This window comes from Staurois parvus, unplaced genomic scaffold (assembly GCF_062004578.1).
Source record: "Staurois parvus isolate SC_StPar_1 unplaced genomic scaffold, SC_StPar_1.0 ptg000798l, whole genome shotgun sequence".
NCBI lineage: Eukaryota > Metazoa > Chordata > Amphibia > Anura > Ranidae > Staurois > Staurois parvus.
In genome coordinates this window covers 74279-91315 of record NW_028318594.1, presented here as the reverse complement: position 1 = coordinate 91315, position 17037 = coordinate 74279, and the positions used below count along the sequence as shown (strand labels likewise).

At 46.9% G+C, this 17037-nt stretch overlaps 1 protein-coding gene across 1 annotated transcript in view; it reads left to right on the top strand.

The window, feature by feature from the left end:
• LOC149444231 (sodium/potassium/calcium exchanger 4-like) overlaps positions 1-17037 on the top strand; it is a gene marked incomplete at its 3' end in the record, with an annotated part of 136220 nt that overhangs the window by 47049 nt on the left and 72134 nt on the right. Inside the window, exon 2 of the mRNA XM_089654776.1 lies at positions 5684-5797. Within this exon, the coding sequence (XP_089510902.1) occupies positions 5684-5797 (114 nt within the window). The remainder of the gene's footprint in view (positions 1-5683; positions 5798-17037) is intronic.

Here is a 17037-nt window from a genome sequence, read left to right as displayed (position 1 = left end):
CCTCAGCTAATAATGGAATCTTCTACTCTTCCAACTAGTCCATCCCCCACAGTTACTACCTTTTGTACCACTAGCCCCTCCCTCTTAGATTGTAAGCTCCCAGGATCAGGCCCTCCTATCCCTCTTGTATTGAACTGTATTGTTGCTGTATTGTCTCCTGTTATATTGTAAAGCGCTGAGCAAACTGTTGGGTGATATAAATCCTGTATAATAATAATAATAATAATAATAATTTTTACCATTTTATATATTTTTTTTACATTTTTACAAGCCATACAGAGAAGTAGCTTTGGTGAAATATCCGGGACCTAGACAGACTCGTGATGTTTCAGTTCCGGGACAGAGAAGCACAGATCCCCAACCCTTTTTTTACAGCCTCGGCTGCACTGCAGAATGAACAGGAAGCACTCTGTACGGAGGCTTCCTGTTCTTTCAGAAACTGAAGCATAGTAAACAGTTTACTATGCTTCAGTTATGAATGCACACATGAGTGGCCTGAGCTGCAGGGGAAGGGGATTGTGGAAAGGATAGGGGGTGCCCATAACAGCGGGGGGGGGGGGGGGAGGCAATTACGGAAACCAATCTCTCTGTGGTTTCCCCTGCAGCAGCAGACAGCCATCAAGAGGGAAAGGAGGAAAATCCAGGGAGGGGGTTGCTGAGCTGTGTTCAGCAGCATCTGGAACTGCCTGCATCATAAAGCTGCTGTTGAACGGATAGAGCCTGCGCAGCTGCTACCCCCTTATCGGTCTGATCGGTGTCCCTGCTTAAAGTCATTCATTTAACTACTTCAATAGGATAATTGGTAGTTTATCACATATCAGTGACAGGCAGTCATTTCATTTAAACAACCTATTTAACGTTTGCAAAACAGATATTTACGTTTTACACATCCAGAAACTGACAGGAAAGATAAACTGTCATTTATTAACGCAGACCTGCTTTCAGATATTGTTTTCTGGTAAAAGCATTACTCCACCGTCTGTGAAAAAAAAAAATATATCCATATTGATCAAATAAAAGATATGCATTGCACATGAGCCCGCAAAGCACCGCAATTGCAATCAGTGGATCGGGGGTGCAATGCACAGGCTTCTGGAGACTATTCCTCCAGCCCCAGGACTATACAGACAACCTGCTGTTTTGGAGCTGGAGGAGGTACGGATGTTCAGTTATGAAGCTGGAGAAGAGACAAGCCTAATATTATGGAGCTGGAGGAGGTACGGACCTTCAGTTATAGAGCTGGAGAAGAGACAAGCCCAGGGGCGGACTGACCATTTGGAAACTCGGGCACTGCCCGAGGGCCCGGGGTCAGTAGGGGGCCCCATTAGATGCCCCTGGTACCTTTTTCATAGGCTTTTTTGAGTTTGGGCAAGGACACAGGGGCCCCATGATCCCCTACTGCCCGGGGGCCCCATAAGTTGTCAGTCCGCCCCTGGACAAGCCTATCGTTATAGAGCTGGAGGAGGTGCAGATATTTGTTTATGGAGCTGGAGGAGGTTTGGACCTTCAGTTAAAGAGCTGGAGAAGAGACAAGCCTATCGTTATAGAGCTGGAGAAGGTGCGGATGTTTCTTTATGGAGGTGGAGGAGGTATGGACCTTCAGTTATAGAGCTGGAGCAGATACGAGCCTATCGTTATAGAGCTGGAGGAGGTGCGGATATTTGTTTATGGAGATGGAGGAGGTACGGACCTTCAGTTATAGAGCTGGAGAAGAGACAAGCTTATCGTAATAGAGCTGGAGGAGGTGCAGATATTTGTTTATGGAGCTGGAGGAGGTACGGACCTTCAGTTATGGAGCTGGAGCAGATACAAAACTATCGTTATAGAGCTGGAGGAGGTGCGGATATTTGTTCGTGGAGCTGGAGGAGGTACAGACCTTCAGTTATAGAACTGGAGCATATATGAGCCTATCATTATAGGGCTGGAGTAGGTGTCAATATTTCTTTATAGAGCTGGAGGAGGTACGGACCTTCAGTTATAGAGCTGGAGTAGGTGTCGATATTTCTTTATGGAGCTGGAGGAGGTACGAACCTTCAGTTATAGAGCTGGAGTAGCTGTCGATATTTCTTTATGGAGCTGGAGGAGGTACGAACCTTCAGTTATAAAGCTGGAGCAGATACGAGCCTATCATTATAGAGCTGGAGAAGGTGCGGATATTTGTTTATGGAGCTGGAGGAGGTACAGACCTTCAGTTATAGAGCTGGAGCAGATACGAACCTATCATTATGGAGCTGGAGTAGGTGTCGGTATTTCTTTATGGAGCTGGAGGAGGTACGGTCCTTCAGTTATAGAGCTGGAGCAGATAAGAGCCTATCATTATGGAGCTGGAGTAGGTGTCGATATTTCTCTATGGAGCTGGAGGAGGTACGAACCTTCAGTTATAGAGCTGGAGCCAATACAAGCCTATCGTTATAGAGCTGGAGGAGGTGTGGATATTTGCTTTTGGAGCCGGAGGAGGTATGGACCTTCAGTTATAGAGCTGGAGCCAATACAAGCCTATCGTTATAGAGCTGGAGGAGGTGTGGATATTTGCTTTTGGAGCCGGAGGAGGTATGGACCTTCAGTTATAGAGCTGGAGCAGATATGAGCCTATCGTTATAGAGCTGGAGGAGGGGCTGATATTTGTTTAGGGAGCTGGAGGAGGTACGGACCTTCAGCAGGAGATACTGATCAACCGTTATGGAGCTGGAGAAGGTACAAACCTTCAGTTATTTAGCCGGAGAAGTTACAGACCTATCATTATGGAGCTGGGTGGGGTATGGACCTTTGGGTATGGATCTGGAGGAAATATGGATTTTTGGCTATGAAGCTGAAGGAGGTATGGACCTACTGTTAAGGAGCTGTAAAAGGTATGAACCTTCAGCTATAGAGCTGGGGGAAGGTATGGATCTACCATTATGGACCTGGGGGTGGTACAGAGCTTTGGTTATGGAGGAGGTACAGACCTTTAGTTATGGATCTGGGGGAAGTACGGACCTTCAGTTATGGAGCTGGAGGAGGTGCTGACCTTTGGTTATGGAGCTGAAAGAGGCATAGACCTAATGGTATAGAGCTAGAGGAGGTATGGACCTACCTTTATGAAGCTGGAGGAATTATGGACCTTTGGTTATGGAGCTGGAGGAGGTACTGACTTTCAATTATGGAGCTGAAGGAGATACTGACTTTTGGCTATGGAGCAGGGGAAGATAACGACATATCATGAGGCTGGAGGAGGTATGACGCCTACTGTTGTGGAGCTGGAGAAGGTATGGATATTCGTTTATGGAGCTGGAGGAGGTACGTACCTTAGCAGGGGCGGACTGACAACTCATGGGCCCCCCGGGCAATAGGGGAACATGGGGCCCCTGTGTCCTTGCCAAAACTCAAAAAAGCCTATGAAAAAGGTACCAGGGGCATCTTATGCGGCACCCTACTGACCTCGGGCCCTCGGGCAGTGCCCGAGTTTCCAAATGTTCAGTCCGCCCCTGGACCTTAGTTACTGAAGCTTGAGTTACAGTCCTTCAGTTACGGAGCTGGAGAAGATACAGAGGATACAGAGATGCATAACCAAAGGTATGAACCTTTGGTTATGGATCTGGAGGAATATGGACCTTTGATTACAGAGCTGGATAAGGTATGGACCTACCGCTATAGAGCTGGGGAAGTATGGGTCTACCAGTATGAACCTGAGGGTTATACAAATCTTTGGTTGTGGAGCTGGAAGAGATACAAACCTTCAGTTATGGAGCTGGAGGAAGTATAGACCTACCATTATGTTGATGGGGGAGGTATGGACCTACCATTATGGAGATGGAGCAGGTATTGACCTACCATTATGTTGCTGGGGGAGGTATGGACCTACCATTATGTTGTTGGGGGAGGTATGGACCTACCATTATGTTGATGGGGGTGGTATGGACCTACCATTATGTTGATGGGGGTGGTATGGACCTACCATTATGTTGATGGGGGAGGTATGGACCTACCATTATGGAGATGGAGGAGGTATTGACCTACCATTATGTTGCTGGGGGAGGTATGGACCTACCATTATGTTGTTGGGGGAGGTATGGACCTACCATTATGTTGATGGGGGTGGTATGGACCTACCATTATGTTGATGGGGGTGGTATGGACCTACCATTATGTTGATGGGGGAGGTATGAACCTACCATTATGTTGATGGGGGAGGTATGGACCTACCATTATGTTGATGGGGGTGGTATGGACCTACCATTATGTTGACGGGGGAGGTATGGACCTACCATTATGGAGATGGAGGAGGTATGGACCTACCATTATGGAGATGGAGGAGGTATGGACCTACCATTATGGAGATGGAGGAGGTATGGACCTACCATTATGTTGATGGGGGAGGTATGGACCTACCATTATGGAGATGGAGGAGGTATGGACCTACCATTATGTTGATGGGGGAGGTATGGACCTACCATTATGTTGCTGGGGGAGGTATGGACCTACCATTATGGAGATGGAGGAGGTATTGACCTACCATTATGTTGATGGGGGAGGTATGGACCTACCATTATGTTGATGGGGGAGGTATGGACCTACCATTATGGAGATGGAGGAGGTATTGACCTACCATTATGTTGATGGGGGAGGTATGGACCTACCATTATGTTGATGGGGGAGGTATGGACCTACCATTATGTTGCTGGGGGAGGTATGGACCTACCATTATGTTGATGGGGGAGGTATGGAGCTACCATTATGGAGATGGAGGAGGTATGGACTTACCATCATTGGGCTAGAGAAAGTGATTAATAGACTATGAGTGTGGTGACCTCAATGCATTCTTGGATGGATGATACTGCTGTGCAGGTGAAGCAATGCACAGCCACACCAAATTAAAAAACATACAGGATGTTTCAGAGAGACCCCTGCTTTTCATGAAAGGGGGGTAATTGGGGATGGGGAGGAGGTGAGCTGCAGAATGGCCCCATTTTTCATGTCACACCCTATATATGGTCAAAAAGGTGGACCATGCTAGCTGAAATGTCAGTGCAACCCTTCCAAGTATTTATTACCTCTCACAGAGACCGCAGTACCCTCCCTGACAAGGCCTTCATCTGTTTTTCTCTCCAGAAGAAAGGTACCATCTTTGTTCTGGCATCACCCAGGGTTACCATCTACTTCTGCTGTATATTGTGACATGTCAGAATGTTGAGCTCTTATGTACAGTCCCATATTATTTATTTTTATAACTGTTTATATTATATGAATCCTTTACCCTTTCCTACCTTCCTGTGTGCTGAAAACAAATGTTTACCTTCATTTGGGATTCTGTTTTTGTGTTTTGAAATAATATTACAATGTCATAGTAATCTCAGTCTGCTGAATAATTTACCTGCGATGCTCAGGCACAGAACAGCTACCAGAGCCCCCAATTCCAAGCAGCCTTCTACCAGTCAGAGATTTCCCACAGCTGATTACTCAGCAATTACAGAATGAGTTAAACCAAAAAAATGGAAAGCGCGTCTCTTCAACACTGTGAGCTTGCTTTGCACTTTGTGGATTTCATTTCCTTTAATTATTTAGAAATTTACACTAAAGGGATTTAAATTTCCAAGGACAAAATCTGACAAGGACATCTCAGAATAAAAATGGGAGAAACTGGAGAAACTGGATTCTTGACACATAAAATCCCCAGTGTTTCATGCAGTTTCCCTTTCTCTTGCAGGGCGAGGACTATCGGAGAGAAATCCAGCTTCTGCACAAGGTGATCTCACATGGAGGAACCGTAGGCTGATGGCGTCAAACAACAGATCCGAGGAGAAGAACTGCACAGAGCCAGGTAATGACGCATCGTTCATGAACTAACGCTGGGCTGCAAATGTTAAATGATTGGTGGAGTTTCCCTTTAACCACCTCCCGTCGGGCCCATGTATATAAACAGCTGGATGGTGGCAGTGCAGGGGCGGGTGGCCATTTATAAACGGCCTCCCCTCCCCCTGCGTGTGCGCACTCCCTGGGAGCGCGCATCACCGCGATCCAGTGCCCGCTGTGTTCTCCGGACACAGTGGAACCCTGATCACTGTACGGGACCTCTGTGCGAGGTCCCGATCATGTGATCACCGATTGGCCAATCAGTGATCACATGTAGAGTAGTAAGCAAGATGTCACTTCTGACATCATTGCTTACTACGTGTGAAATCTGTGAATGATCACAGAGGTCACATGGTACAGGGCTATTCACAACAGCCTTGTACCATGTGACAAGCTGTGACCAATCACAGCTCACACAGTATTTCTCAATGGCTGCAAGAATGCAGCCAGAGAGCAGGAGAAATGATTGCTTTTACAGCCTTTATGTGTGTAGTGTAAAAGCAATCAGTGTAAAAAAAAAAAAAATCTTCTTAACCCCCCACAAGTAGTACAGTGTCACCATGGTGACACTGTACTGCTAGGGTGACAGTATGTAAGACAAAAAAAAACAAAAAAACCCATAAATAATAATATAAAAATGTAAAGAAAGTTGTTTTTAAATTATAATTTTTGGTTATAAACTAATTTGGGTTATTTTTTTTTTTTACTAAAAAGATAACTGAATACATTTTGGCCAAGATTTATGAAGAAAGATTATTTATTAGCAAAACTGTATAGGAAAAACATTTTCAAAATTTTTGGACTTTTTCATTTGTATAGCAAAAAAAATAAAAAATCCCAGCGGTGAATAAATACCACCAAAATAAAGTTTTATCTGTCTCAAAAAAATACTAAAAAATTTATATGGACACTGTGTTACATGACTGCGCAATTGTCATTCAAAGTGTGAGAGCGCTGAAAGCTGAAAATTGGCCTGGGGGGGAAGTGTCCGGACTGGAAGGGGGTGAGAGCGTCCGGACTGGAAGGGGGGGAAAGTGTCCGGACTGGAAGGATGTGAGAGCGTCCGGACTGGAAGGGGGGGAAAGTGTCCGGACTGGAAGGGGGTGAAAGTGTCCGGACTGGAAGGATGTGAGAGCGTCCGGACTGGAAGGGGGGGAAAGTGTCCGGACTGGAAGGGGGGGAAAGTGTCCGGACTGGAAGGGGGTGAAAGTGTCCGGACTGGAAGAGGGGGAAAGTGTCCGGACCGGAAGGGGGGAAAGTGTACGGACTGGAAGGGGGGGAAAGTGTCCGGACTGGAAGGGGGAGAAAGTGTCTGGACTGGAAGGGGGTGAAAGTGTCCGGACTGGAAGGGGGGAAGTGTCCGGACTGGAAGGGGGGGAAAGTGTCCGGACTGGAAGGGGGGGAAAGTGTCCGGACTGGAAGGGGGAGAAAGTGTCCGGACTGGAAGGGGGGTGAAAGTGTCCGGACTGGAAGGGGGGAAGTGTCCGGACTGGAAGGGGGGGAAAGTGTCCGGACTGGAAGGGGGGGAAAGTGTCCGGACTGGAAGGGGGGGAAAGTGTCCGGACTGGAAGGGGGGGAAAGTGTCCGGACTGGAAGGGGGGTGAAAGTGTCCGGACTGGAAGGGGGGGAAAGTGTCCGGACTGGAAGGGGGGAAAGTGTCCGGACTGGAAGGGGGTGAAAGGGAAAGTGTCCGGACTGGAAGTGGTTAATGGGAAAATCTTGTTTTTCACATTTTATATACCGTATTTGCCGGCGTATAAGAGGACTTTTCAACCCCTGAAAATCTTCTGAAAAGTCGGGGGTCGTCTTATACGCCGGTATACGGCGAGCCGGTGTGTCAGGGCGGCACTTTTTCCAGGGGCGATGTCCTCCAACGGACACTAAGTACAGGGGTGGGCAGAGGGGCTGCTGTACCTTACCTGGCTCCGGTCCCACGATGATCCGGTCCAGGAAGCGCGGCTGCTCCTTCTTTCAGTTCGGCCGCTCGATGGTCGTGTGCCCGCTCGGCTCCGCCTCCTTACCGGGGATTGGGCGCCAGCGCACACAGGCGACCAATCACCGGCGAGGAGGCGGAGCCGAACGGCCCCGCGAAAATCAAGCTGCCGAACTGAAAGAAGGAGCAGCCGCTCCTCTCCCCCACTGACACTAACGATGGGGCACTATTCCTCCTCCACACTGACACCAATGATGGGGCACTATTCTCCCCACTGACACCAATGATGGGGCACTATTCTCCCCACTGACACCAATGATGGGGCACTATTCCTCCCCCACTGACACCAATGATGGGACACTATTCCCCCCACTGACACTAACGATGGGGCACTATTCCTCCTCCACACTGACACCAATGATGGGGCACTATTCTCCCCACTGACACCAATGATGGGGCACTATTCCTCCCCCACTGACACCAATGATGGGACACTATTCCCCCCACTGACACCAACGATGGGGCACTATTCCTCCCCCACTGACACCAACGATGGGGCACTATTCCTCCCCCACTGACACCAACGATGGGGCACTATTCCTCCCCCACTGACACCAATGATGGGGCACTATTCCTCCCCCACTGACACCAATGATGGGGCACTATTCCTCCCCCACTGACACCAATGATGGGGCACTTTTCTCCCCACTGATACCACTGATGGGGCACTATTCTCCCCACTGACACCAATGATGGGGCACTATTCCTCCCCCACTGACACCAACCATGGGGCACTATTCCTCCTCCCCACTGACACCAACGATGGGGCACTATTCCTCCTCCCCACTGACACCAACGATGGGGCACTATTCCTCCCACTGACTAATGATGGGGCACTATTCCTCCCACTGATACCAATGATGGGGTGCTATTCCTCCCACTGACACCAATGATGGGGCACTATTCCTCCCACTGACACCAATGATGGGTCACTATTCCTCCCACTGACACCAATGATGGGGCACTATTCCTCCCACTGATACCAATGATGGGGCACTATTCCTCCCACTGACACCAATGATGGGGCACTATTCCTCCCACTGACACTAATGATGGGACACTATTCCTCACACACTGACACTACTGATGGGGTACCATTAGTGTCAGTGGGAGGAGTAGTGCCTCATCATTGGTATCAGTGGGAGGAATAGTGCCCCATCATTGGTGTCAGTGGGAGGAATAGTGCCCCATCATTGGTATCAGTGGGAGGAATAGTGCCCCATCATTGGTATCAGTGGGAGGAATAGTGCCTCATCATTGGTATCAGTGGGAGGAATCATGCCCCATCATTGGTGTCAGTGGGAGGAATAGCACCCCATCATTGGAATACCATACCATATTGAAATCAAATCTGATGTTTTTTCATTTTTATTTGGTGTGCGTTGGAAGAGGGGTAGTCTTATACGGCGAGTATAGCTCAAACCCTATATTTTAACAGGAAAAGTAGGGGGTCGTCTTATACGCCGGCAAATACGGTATTTATGTGAATATGATCAGCTTAAAGGGGACTTAACGTGACACTAAACTCTGGTTTATATATTTGTGTATATAGTATATAGAACGAGAGACATTAACTCCTGCTATCTGCGAACATCTTATCAGCTTAACTGATCTCTGGACTCCCAAATACCTCTCTGTTGTTTTAGGATTTTATAGATACAATCATGGCCAATAATGCACAACTTCACCCAGAAAATTGTTGCAATTACAAATGTTTCGCAGTCTCATGTTCATTGCTTTTGTTTGTATTGGTATGACCCAAAAAAGTGAAACACAAAGCCAAATCTGACAATTCCACCCAAAACCCCCAAAACAGACTGGACAAAATTATTGGCACCCTCCATGTAATATTCAGTCGCACACCCCTTGGAAAAAATACCTGAAATCAGTGGCTTCCTGTAACCATCAATGAGTTTCCTCCACCTCTCTACTGGAATTTTGGAGCGTTCTTCTCTCACCAACTGCTCCAGGTCCCTCAGATTGGAAGGATCTTTTTCCCAACTGCTGTTCTGAGATCTCTCTACAGGAGCTCTATGGGATGGAGATCTGGTCTCATTGCTGGCCAGTTCAGTCCTCTCCAGCGCTTTGTCTGAAACCATTTCTGGGGGCTTTATGACGCGTGCTTTGGGTCATTGTCCTCCTGGAAGACCCATGACCTCTGACACTGGACACCTAACTTTCTGGCACCGGGCCCTACATTGCACCCCAGAATTCCTTGTTAGTCTTCAGATTTCATAATACCATGCACACGGCCAAGACATCCAGTGCCTGAAGCAGCAAAGCAACCCCAAAACATCAGTGACCCCCCACCATGTGTGACTGGAGGGACTGGATTCCTTTTTTTTTAAAGGCCTCATTGCTTTTTCTGAAAACAGTAGAATGATGGGCTTAACCAAAAAGATGGAATTTTGTTTCGTATTTCCACAGCACATTTTCCCAAAAGGATTTTGGCTTCCTCAGGTAAGTTTTGGCAAACTCCAATCTGGCTTTTTTCTGTTTCTGTGTCAGCAGTGGGGTCCTCTTGGGTCTCCTATCATATTTCTGTGTCAGCAGTGGGGTCCTCCTGGGTCTCCTACCATATTTCTGTGTCAGCAGTGAGGTCCTCCTGGGTCTCCTACCATATTTCTGTGTCAGCAGTGGGGTCCTCCTGGGACTTCTCCCATATTTCTGTGTCAGCAGTGGGGTCCTCCTGGGTCTCCTACCATATTTCTGTGTCAGCAGTGGGGTCCTCCTGGGACTTCTCCCATATTTCTGTGTCAGCAGTTGGGTCCTCCTGGGTCTCCTACCATATTTCTGTGTCAGCAGTGGGGTCCTCCTGGGTCTCCTACTATATTTCTGTGTCAGCAGTGGGGTCCTCCTGGGTCTCCTCCCATATTTCTGTGTCAGCAGTGGGGCCCTCTTGGGTCTCCTCCCATATTTCTGTGTCAGCAGTGGGGTCCTCCTGGGTCTCCTACCATATTTCTGTGTCAGCAGTGGGGTCCTCCTGGGTCTCCTCCCATATTTCTGTGTCAGCAGTGGGGTCCTCCTGGGTCTCCTCCAATATTTCTGTGTCAGCAGTGGGGTTCTCCTGGGTCTCCTACCATATTTCTGTGTCAGCAGTTGGGTCCTCCTGGGTCTCCTCCCATATTTCTGTGTCAGCAGTGGGGTTCTCCTGGGTCTCCTACCATATTTCTGTGTCAGCAGTTGGGTCCTCCTGGGTCTCCTCCCAAATTTCTGTGTCAGCAGTGGGGTCCTCCCGGGTCTCCTACCATAGCATCCCTTTTCATTCAGATGGTGATGTATAGTGCGAGCGGACACAGTTGTACCCTGAGCCGGAAGGTCAGCTTGGATTTTTCTGGAAGTTGATGGAGGTTCTTTATCCACCATTCCAATCTGTCATTGCAATCTTTGATCAATTTTTCTCTTTTGTCCACCTCCAGGGAGATTAGTTACAGTGCCATGGGCTGTAAACTTCTTGACAATGTTGCGCACAGTGGACACAGGAACATTAAGATCTCTGGAGATGGACTTGTAACCTTGAGATTGTCCATGTTTTTCCACAATTTTTGTTCTCAAATCCTCAGACGATTCTTTGCTGCTCTTCCTCTCCTCCATGCTCCATGTGGCACACAGAGACACCCAACAGAAAGGTGGAGTCCATTTACCACCATAGTGCCCGTTTGCCGGTATGATTTCTATATTGTCATCACCTGGTCATGGATACGGGGGAGTCTAATGACAAATTACAGGAACGTCACAAACTTGGAATGCAGATATTTCCTTTAATCTGAGAAGGTACCAATAATTTTGTCCAGTCCATTTTGGGGGTTTTGAGTGGAATGTGTCAGATTTGGCTTTTTGTTTCTTCACTTTTTTGTATCATAGCAATACAAACCAAAGAAATAAAAGTGAGAATGCCGAAACATTTGTCATTGCAAGAATTTTCTGAGCAAAGTGGCGCATTATCTGACAGATATGGGGATAGGGGGGGGACGACGACAAGATTTTTGGCCATGACTGTAACTCCATTCTAATATTGATCAGTGATTCCGAATTAAAACCTCCTACAGTAGGATCAGACACAAAGGGAGACATTCAGCATCCTTCTAGATAAATGTTCTAAGCTCTAATGAGCGGGGCGCTCTGCATCCTCCTGTATTCATTTGTATTGTAATTGTACTGTCTGGCTTGTTGTAAACGGTTGCGTAAACTGTTGGTGCTATAAAAATCCTGTATAATAGTAATAATAATAATAATAATAATAATAGTAATAATAATAATAATAATAATAATTTTCTGTTAATTTTATTCCAGTATGTACTCTTAACTCAAAAAAAAAAATCACTGCTGTTGTTCTCAGCCTCCTCCAAATCTCCAAATGTCTTTGTTTTTTTGTGGCCTGATATGATTTCCTGTTGGCGGGTGACTACATTCATTCTCCATGGTCCTACTGTATGTAGGAACGTAGCCACCCTCTCTTGCTCCCTCCCGAGATGGACTATGACCTAAGGGATTTGTAGTGTACTGTACATAGGGCAGTGCACATGACTGCTAATAATGTGATGTGAGAGGGAAAAGGAGATGTTCAGGAGCTCACAGAGGCGGAAAAACACAGTAGGAAACAATTTCACTAATTTGACTACTGTAACTCCCTCCTCACTGGCCTGCCTCACCGCAGGCTATCCCCACTTCAGTTCATATGGAATGCTGCGGCCAGACTCATCCACCTCACAAACCGCTCCGTATCCGCCACCCCCCTCTGCCAATCCCTCCACTGGCTTCCGATTGCCCAACGGATAAAATTCAAAATGCTAACACTGACATACAAAGCTGTTCATAATACTGCCCCAAATTACATCCCCGATCTGGTATCCAAATACCACCCAAAACGTCCTCTCCGCTCCTCACAAGACCTCCTACTCTCTAGCTCCCTGGTCTCCTCCTCCCTTGCCCGCCTCCAGGACTTCTCCAGGGCTTCCCCCATCCTCTGGAACTACCTACCCCAATCCATCAGACTATCACTTACTCTCCTCACCTTTAGGAGCACCCTGAAAACCTATCTCTTCAGGGAAGCCTACCCCGCCCTCAGCTAATTACTGAACCCCTCCACTCTTCCTACCACTTCATCCCCCACAGTTATTTCCTCCTGTACCACTATCCCCTCCCTCCTAGATTGTAAGCTCCAAGGAGCAGGGCCCTCGAACCCCTCGTGTATTGAATCGTATTGTTACTGTGTTGTCTCGTGTATTGTCTCCCATTATAATGTACAGCGCTGAGCAAACTACTGGCGCTATATAAATACTGTATAATAATAATAATAATTTCATGAAAAATAGATCACAGGGCCATATATGTATAGATCATTTTTGGAGAATAAGGATATCAATTAAAGTCACCTTAAAGCCATATTAATAATGATGCTGAAAACGGAGAAGCAGCGTGGACTTATAATTCATGCAGAACCTACTGCCTCAGTCTCCACCATCTGTCAGTCATGTGACCAAAAGTCTAGGCAGTTGGTCATGTGACCTGTGCTGAATGGGGGATCAGAGTACAGATTGTCTGATCTTCCTCTTCACTAGGACCCAGGCCAGATGAAAATCAACATCTATTAGAGACAGCTCTCTTTCGTTAGGGTGTCCCAGAGGTTCCCCGGAGTGGTCTGAAGAGCATTTCAAGGCTAAGAGTGCCACAAAGCTTGAGAAGGTCCAGTAAGAACTTTATTTTCACAAGACTCTAAATCAGAAATCCAACACGGTTTGGGGTCTCGAAAATTCCTTCATCAGGCTTTGTGTGCTGGCAGTGAGCTCAGATTTGCAAACTGAAATGGACTGAATGCTGACTCATTATGCAACTGTTCTTCGGTACAAATCTGAACTCACTGCCAGCATATATATACCCCGATGAAGGGGGAGTTTTGAGTTACATAGTTAGTCTGGCTGAAAAAAGACAAAAGTCCATCCAGTTCAACCATTAAAAAAAAAGTTATAATCTACACCCACAGTTGATCCAGAGGAAGGCAAAAAACCCAGCAAAGCACGATCCAATTTGCTCCTGCAGGGAAAACAATTCCTTCCTGATCCCCCGAGAGGCAATCGGATATTCCCTGGATCAACTTTCCCTATAAATGTTATATCCAGTTATATTTTGTGTATCCAAGAAAGAATCCAGGACTTTCCTACAGCAATCCACTGAGCTGGCCACAACCAACTCTTGAGGGGGTCTATTCCACATTCTCACAGCTCTTACTGTGAAGAAACCTTTCCGTGTTTGGAGATTAAATCTCTTTTCCGCCAGACATAAAGAGCGCCCCTTTGTCCTCCCATTGAGTTCAATTCAATTGATGCTGCACTTTTTCAAGCCTTGTGGTGCCCTTGGCCTTCTAGCATTCTGATCCTCACCAGAGACCTAGGTTTCTGATCACGTATTTGGAGGGAGGGGGATGGGTACATTGGTATTAGGAGTGTCAGAGCGAGGGACATCAGTGATGGATTTTGGATAAAGTGTGGCAAGTCGGACTATCACAGCCACACCGAAGGTTCAGTGGAATAGCCAGGGAACCAGCATTAAAAAAGGTTGTTAAAAATGACAGCAGGCTAGGACTATTCATCAGTAGCATAGTAAGCTGCAATTCTATTTCACATGTCATCGTGGTAGAAAATGGCTTCATGAAATGCACTCAAGATTTCTGCCATCCGGTCTATTGGAAGCCGGGGAGGTTTATATTACTGAGGTCCCCACTCCAGGCAAATATGGAATTGCACTGGATTAGACCACCTAAGTCTCATACAGGGATGGGCTTCAGATCTCAAGGTTAGAATCACACACAAGAGATTATACAATGAAATGAAATATCTCGGCGTGAACATTTCTCTCCTCTCGCCCTCTAATCTCTCCCCTCTCTTCTCCTTCCTTTTACTCATTCTCTCCTTTCTTCTTTCTTTTCAATGCTTGCCCTTTTCCTTTCTCTCACCCTTTCCCCTCTCCTCTTACTTCTCTCTCCATTCCAAGCTCCTCTCCCTCAGTTCTTCCCTTTCTCCCCTCTCTCTTCTACCTTGTTCTCCTGTCCCATCCCTGTGTACTCTTCTTTCCCTCTTCTCTCCCTCTCCCCTTTCTCTCCCCTCTCTCTTTTGCCCCCTTTGTTTTCCTTCTTCTCTTCCCTATCTCTCTTTTTCTTTCCTGATTTCCCCACTTTCTTTTTCTTCTCCCCTCTCTCCACCTGTTCCCTCTCCTATCTCCTCTCCTCTCCTCTCCTATCCTCTCTCCAGTCTCCTCTTCTCTTCTCTCCTCACTTCTCCCCTCTCTCCACCTGTTCCCTCTCCTATCTCCTCTCCTCTCCTCTCCTATCCTCTCTCCAGTCTCCTCTTCTCTTCTCTCCTCACTTCTCTCCTCTCTTCTCTCATCTCCTCTCTCCTTTCTTTTCTTTTCTCACTTCTCTCCTCTCTTCTCTCCTTTCTTCTCTCTCTCTAGTCTCCTCTCTCCTTTCTTCTCTTCTCACTTCTCTTCTCTCCTCTTCTCTCTCCAGTCTCCTCTTTTCTCCTCTCTCTCCTGTCTTCTCTTTTCTCTTCTCTCTCCTCTCCTCTTCTCCCCTCTCCCCCTTTTCCTCCCCTCCCCTCTCCTCTTCTCTCCTTTCCTCTTCTCTTCTCTCCTTTCCTCTCTTATTCTCTTCTATTCTCTTCTCCTTTTTTTCTATTCTCTTCTCTCCTCTCCTTTGTCTTCTCTTCCCTCTCTGCTCTCCTTTCTTCTCTCTCTCCAGTCTCATTCTCTCTCTTTTCTTCTCTTCTCTTCCCACTTCTCTTCTCTCTCCTGTCTTCTCTTTTCTCTTCCCTCTCCTCTCTTATCTTCTCCTGTTCTCTTCTCCTCTTCTATCCTATCTTCTCCTTTTTTCTATTCTCTTATCTCCTCTCCTTTGTCTTCTCTTTCCTCTCTTCTCTCCTTTCTTCTCTCTCTCTCTCCAGTCTACTCTTCTCTCTCCTGTCTTCTCTTTTCTCTTCTCCCTCCTGTTTTCCCTTCTCTCCCCTCACTTCTCCTCTCTTCTCTCCTTTCTTCTAGTTTCTCTTCTCTCCTCCTCTCTCCTCTTCTCTCCTCTCTCTTTTCTTCTTTTCTCACTTCTCTCTCCTCTCTTCTCCTATCTCCTCTTCTCTCTCCTGTCTTCTCACTTCTCTCCTCTTCTTTATCTTCTATTTCCTCTCTTTTCTTCTCTCTCTACAGTCTCCTCTTCTCTTCTCTTATCTCCACTTCACTCTCCTGTCTTCTCTTTTCTATTCTCTCTCCTGTCTCCTCTCCCTCTCCCCTCCTCCCCTCCTCCTTCTCCTCCTCTCCTTCTCCTCCTCCTCTTCTCCTCCTCCTATCCTTTCCTTCTCCTCTTCTCTTCTCCTTTTACCAGATTCAACTATTTCTGGGTCTATCCAGTGGCCTCTTTAGACAATCTCATGTGGTGACCAAGGTAGTCTCCCTAGGGGTGCTCCTACAAGAAACCCAAACCATGTCAGCTGGCCCCTTTCAGTATTTGGAAAAAGCATTTCTGCTATGAGTAACGTTCAGACCACTACATACCTGAGCCCAACAATTCTGAGGAAAACCTCATATTTGTCCCCCTGTACCCCTAATCCTGTCCTTTCAATCCCCACCCTTCAGGTCATGACTACAATGATTACATGGACTGGCACATGGAAGCCTTCTTTCCCATTATCGCCTTCTTCAGTGTCCACACACTGTAGCCGCACACCCACTCCAACACTTTACATCGAGAAATAAATATTCCATATAAATAGAATACACAGTAGACCTTCTCTGCCACAGATACATGATAATTGTCAGCTCCCAGAGGAAACCAACCCCCCCAGCTTCTATCTCATATACCTGATTAATGAGTATTGTGCACAATGGTTAGCGTCATGCAGATTGTCTCTTTAATTATTTCTCCAAGTATTGGCTGTTCTCGTCCTTTCCGAGCCCCCTGCCGCCCACCACCGCTCCATGCCCACTCACTTTAGTTGCCTAGAAGTTGGAAAATTAATTTATTTTTCTTGGTTGGCTTTTAAGTCATTTTCTCTCCTTCCTGAACAATGGAAGACTCTGGCTCTTCTTATCTAATCTAAAGATGGCCGCACACAGGACAAGTGCAACGTGGATTGCCAGCGCCCGGGGCAAGGAAGGCATTGCACCTCCTTACGTGTGGAGTGCTCATTGAGTCCCTTCCACCAGAATATACAGTTTATATACATATTTGTACA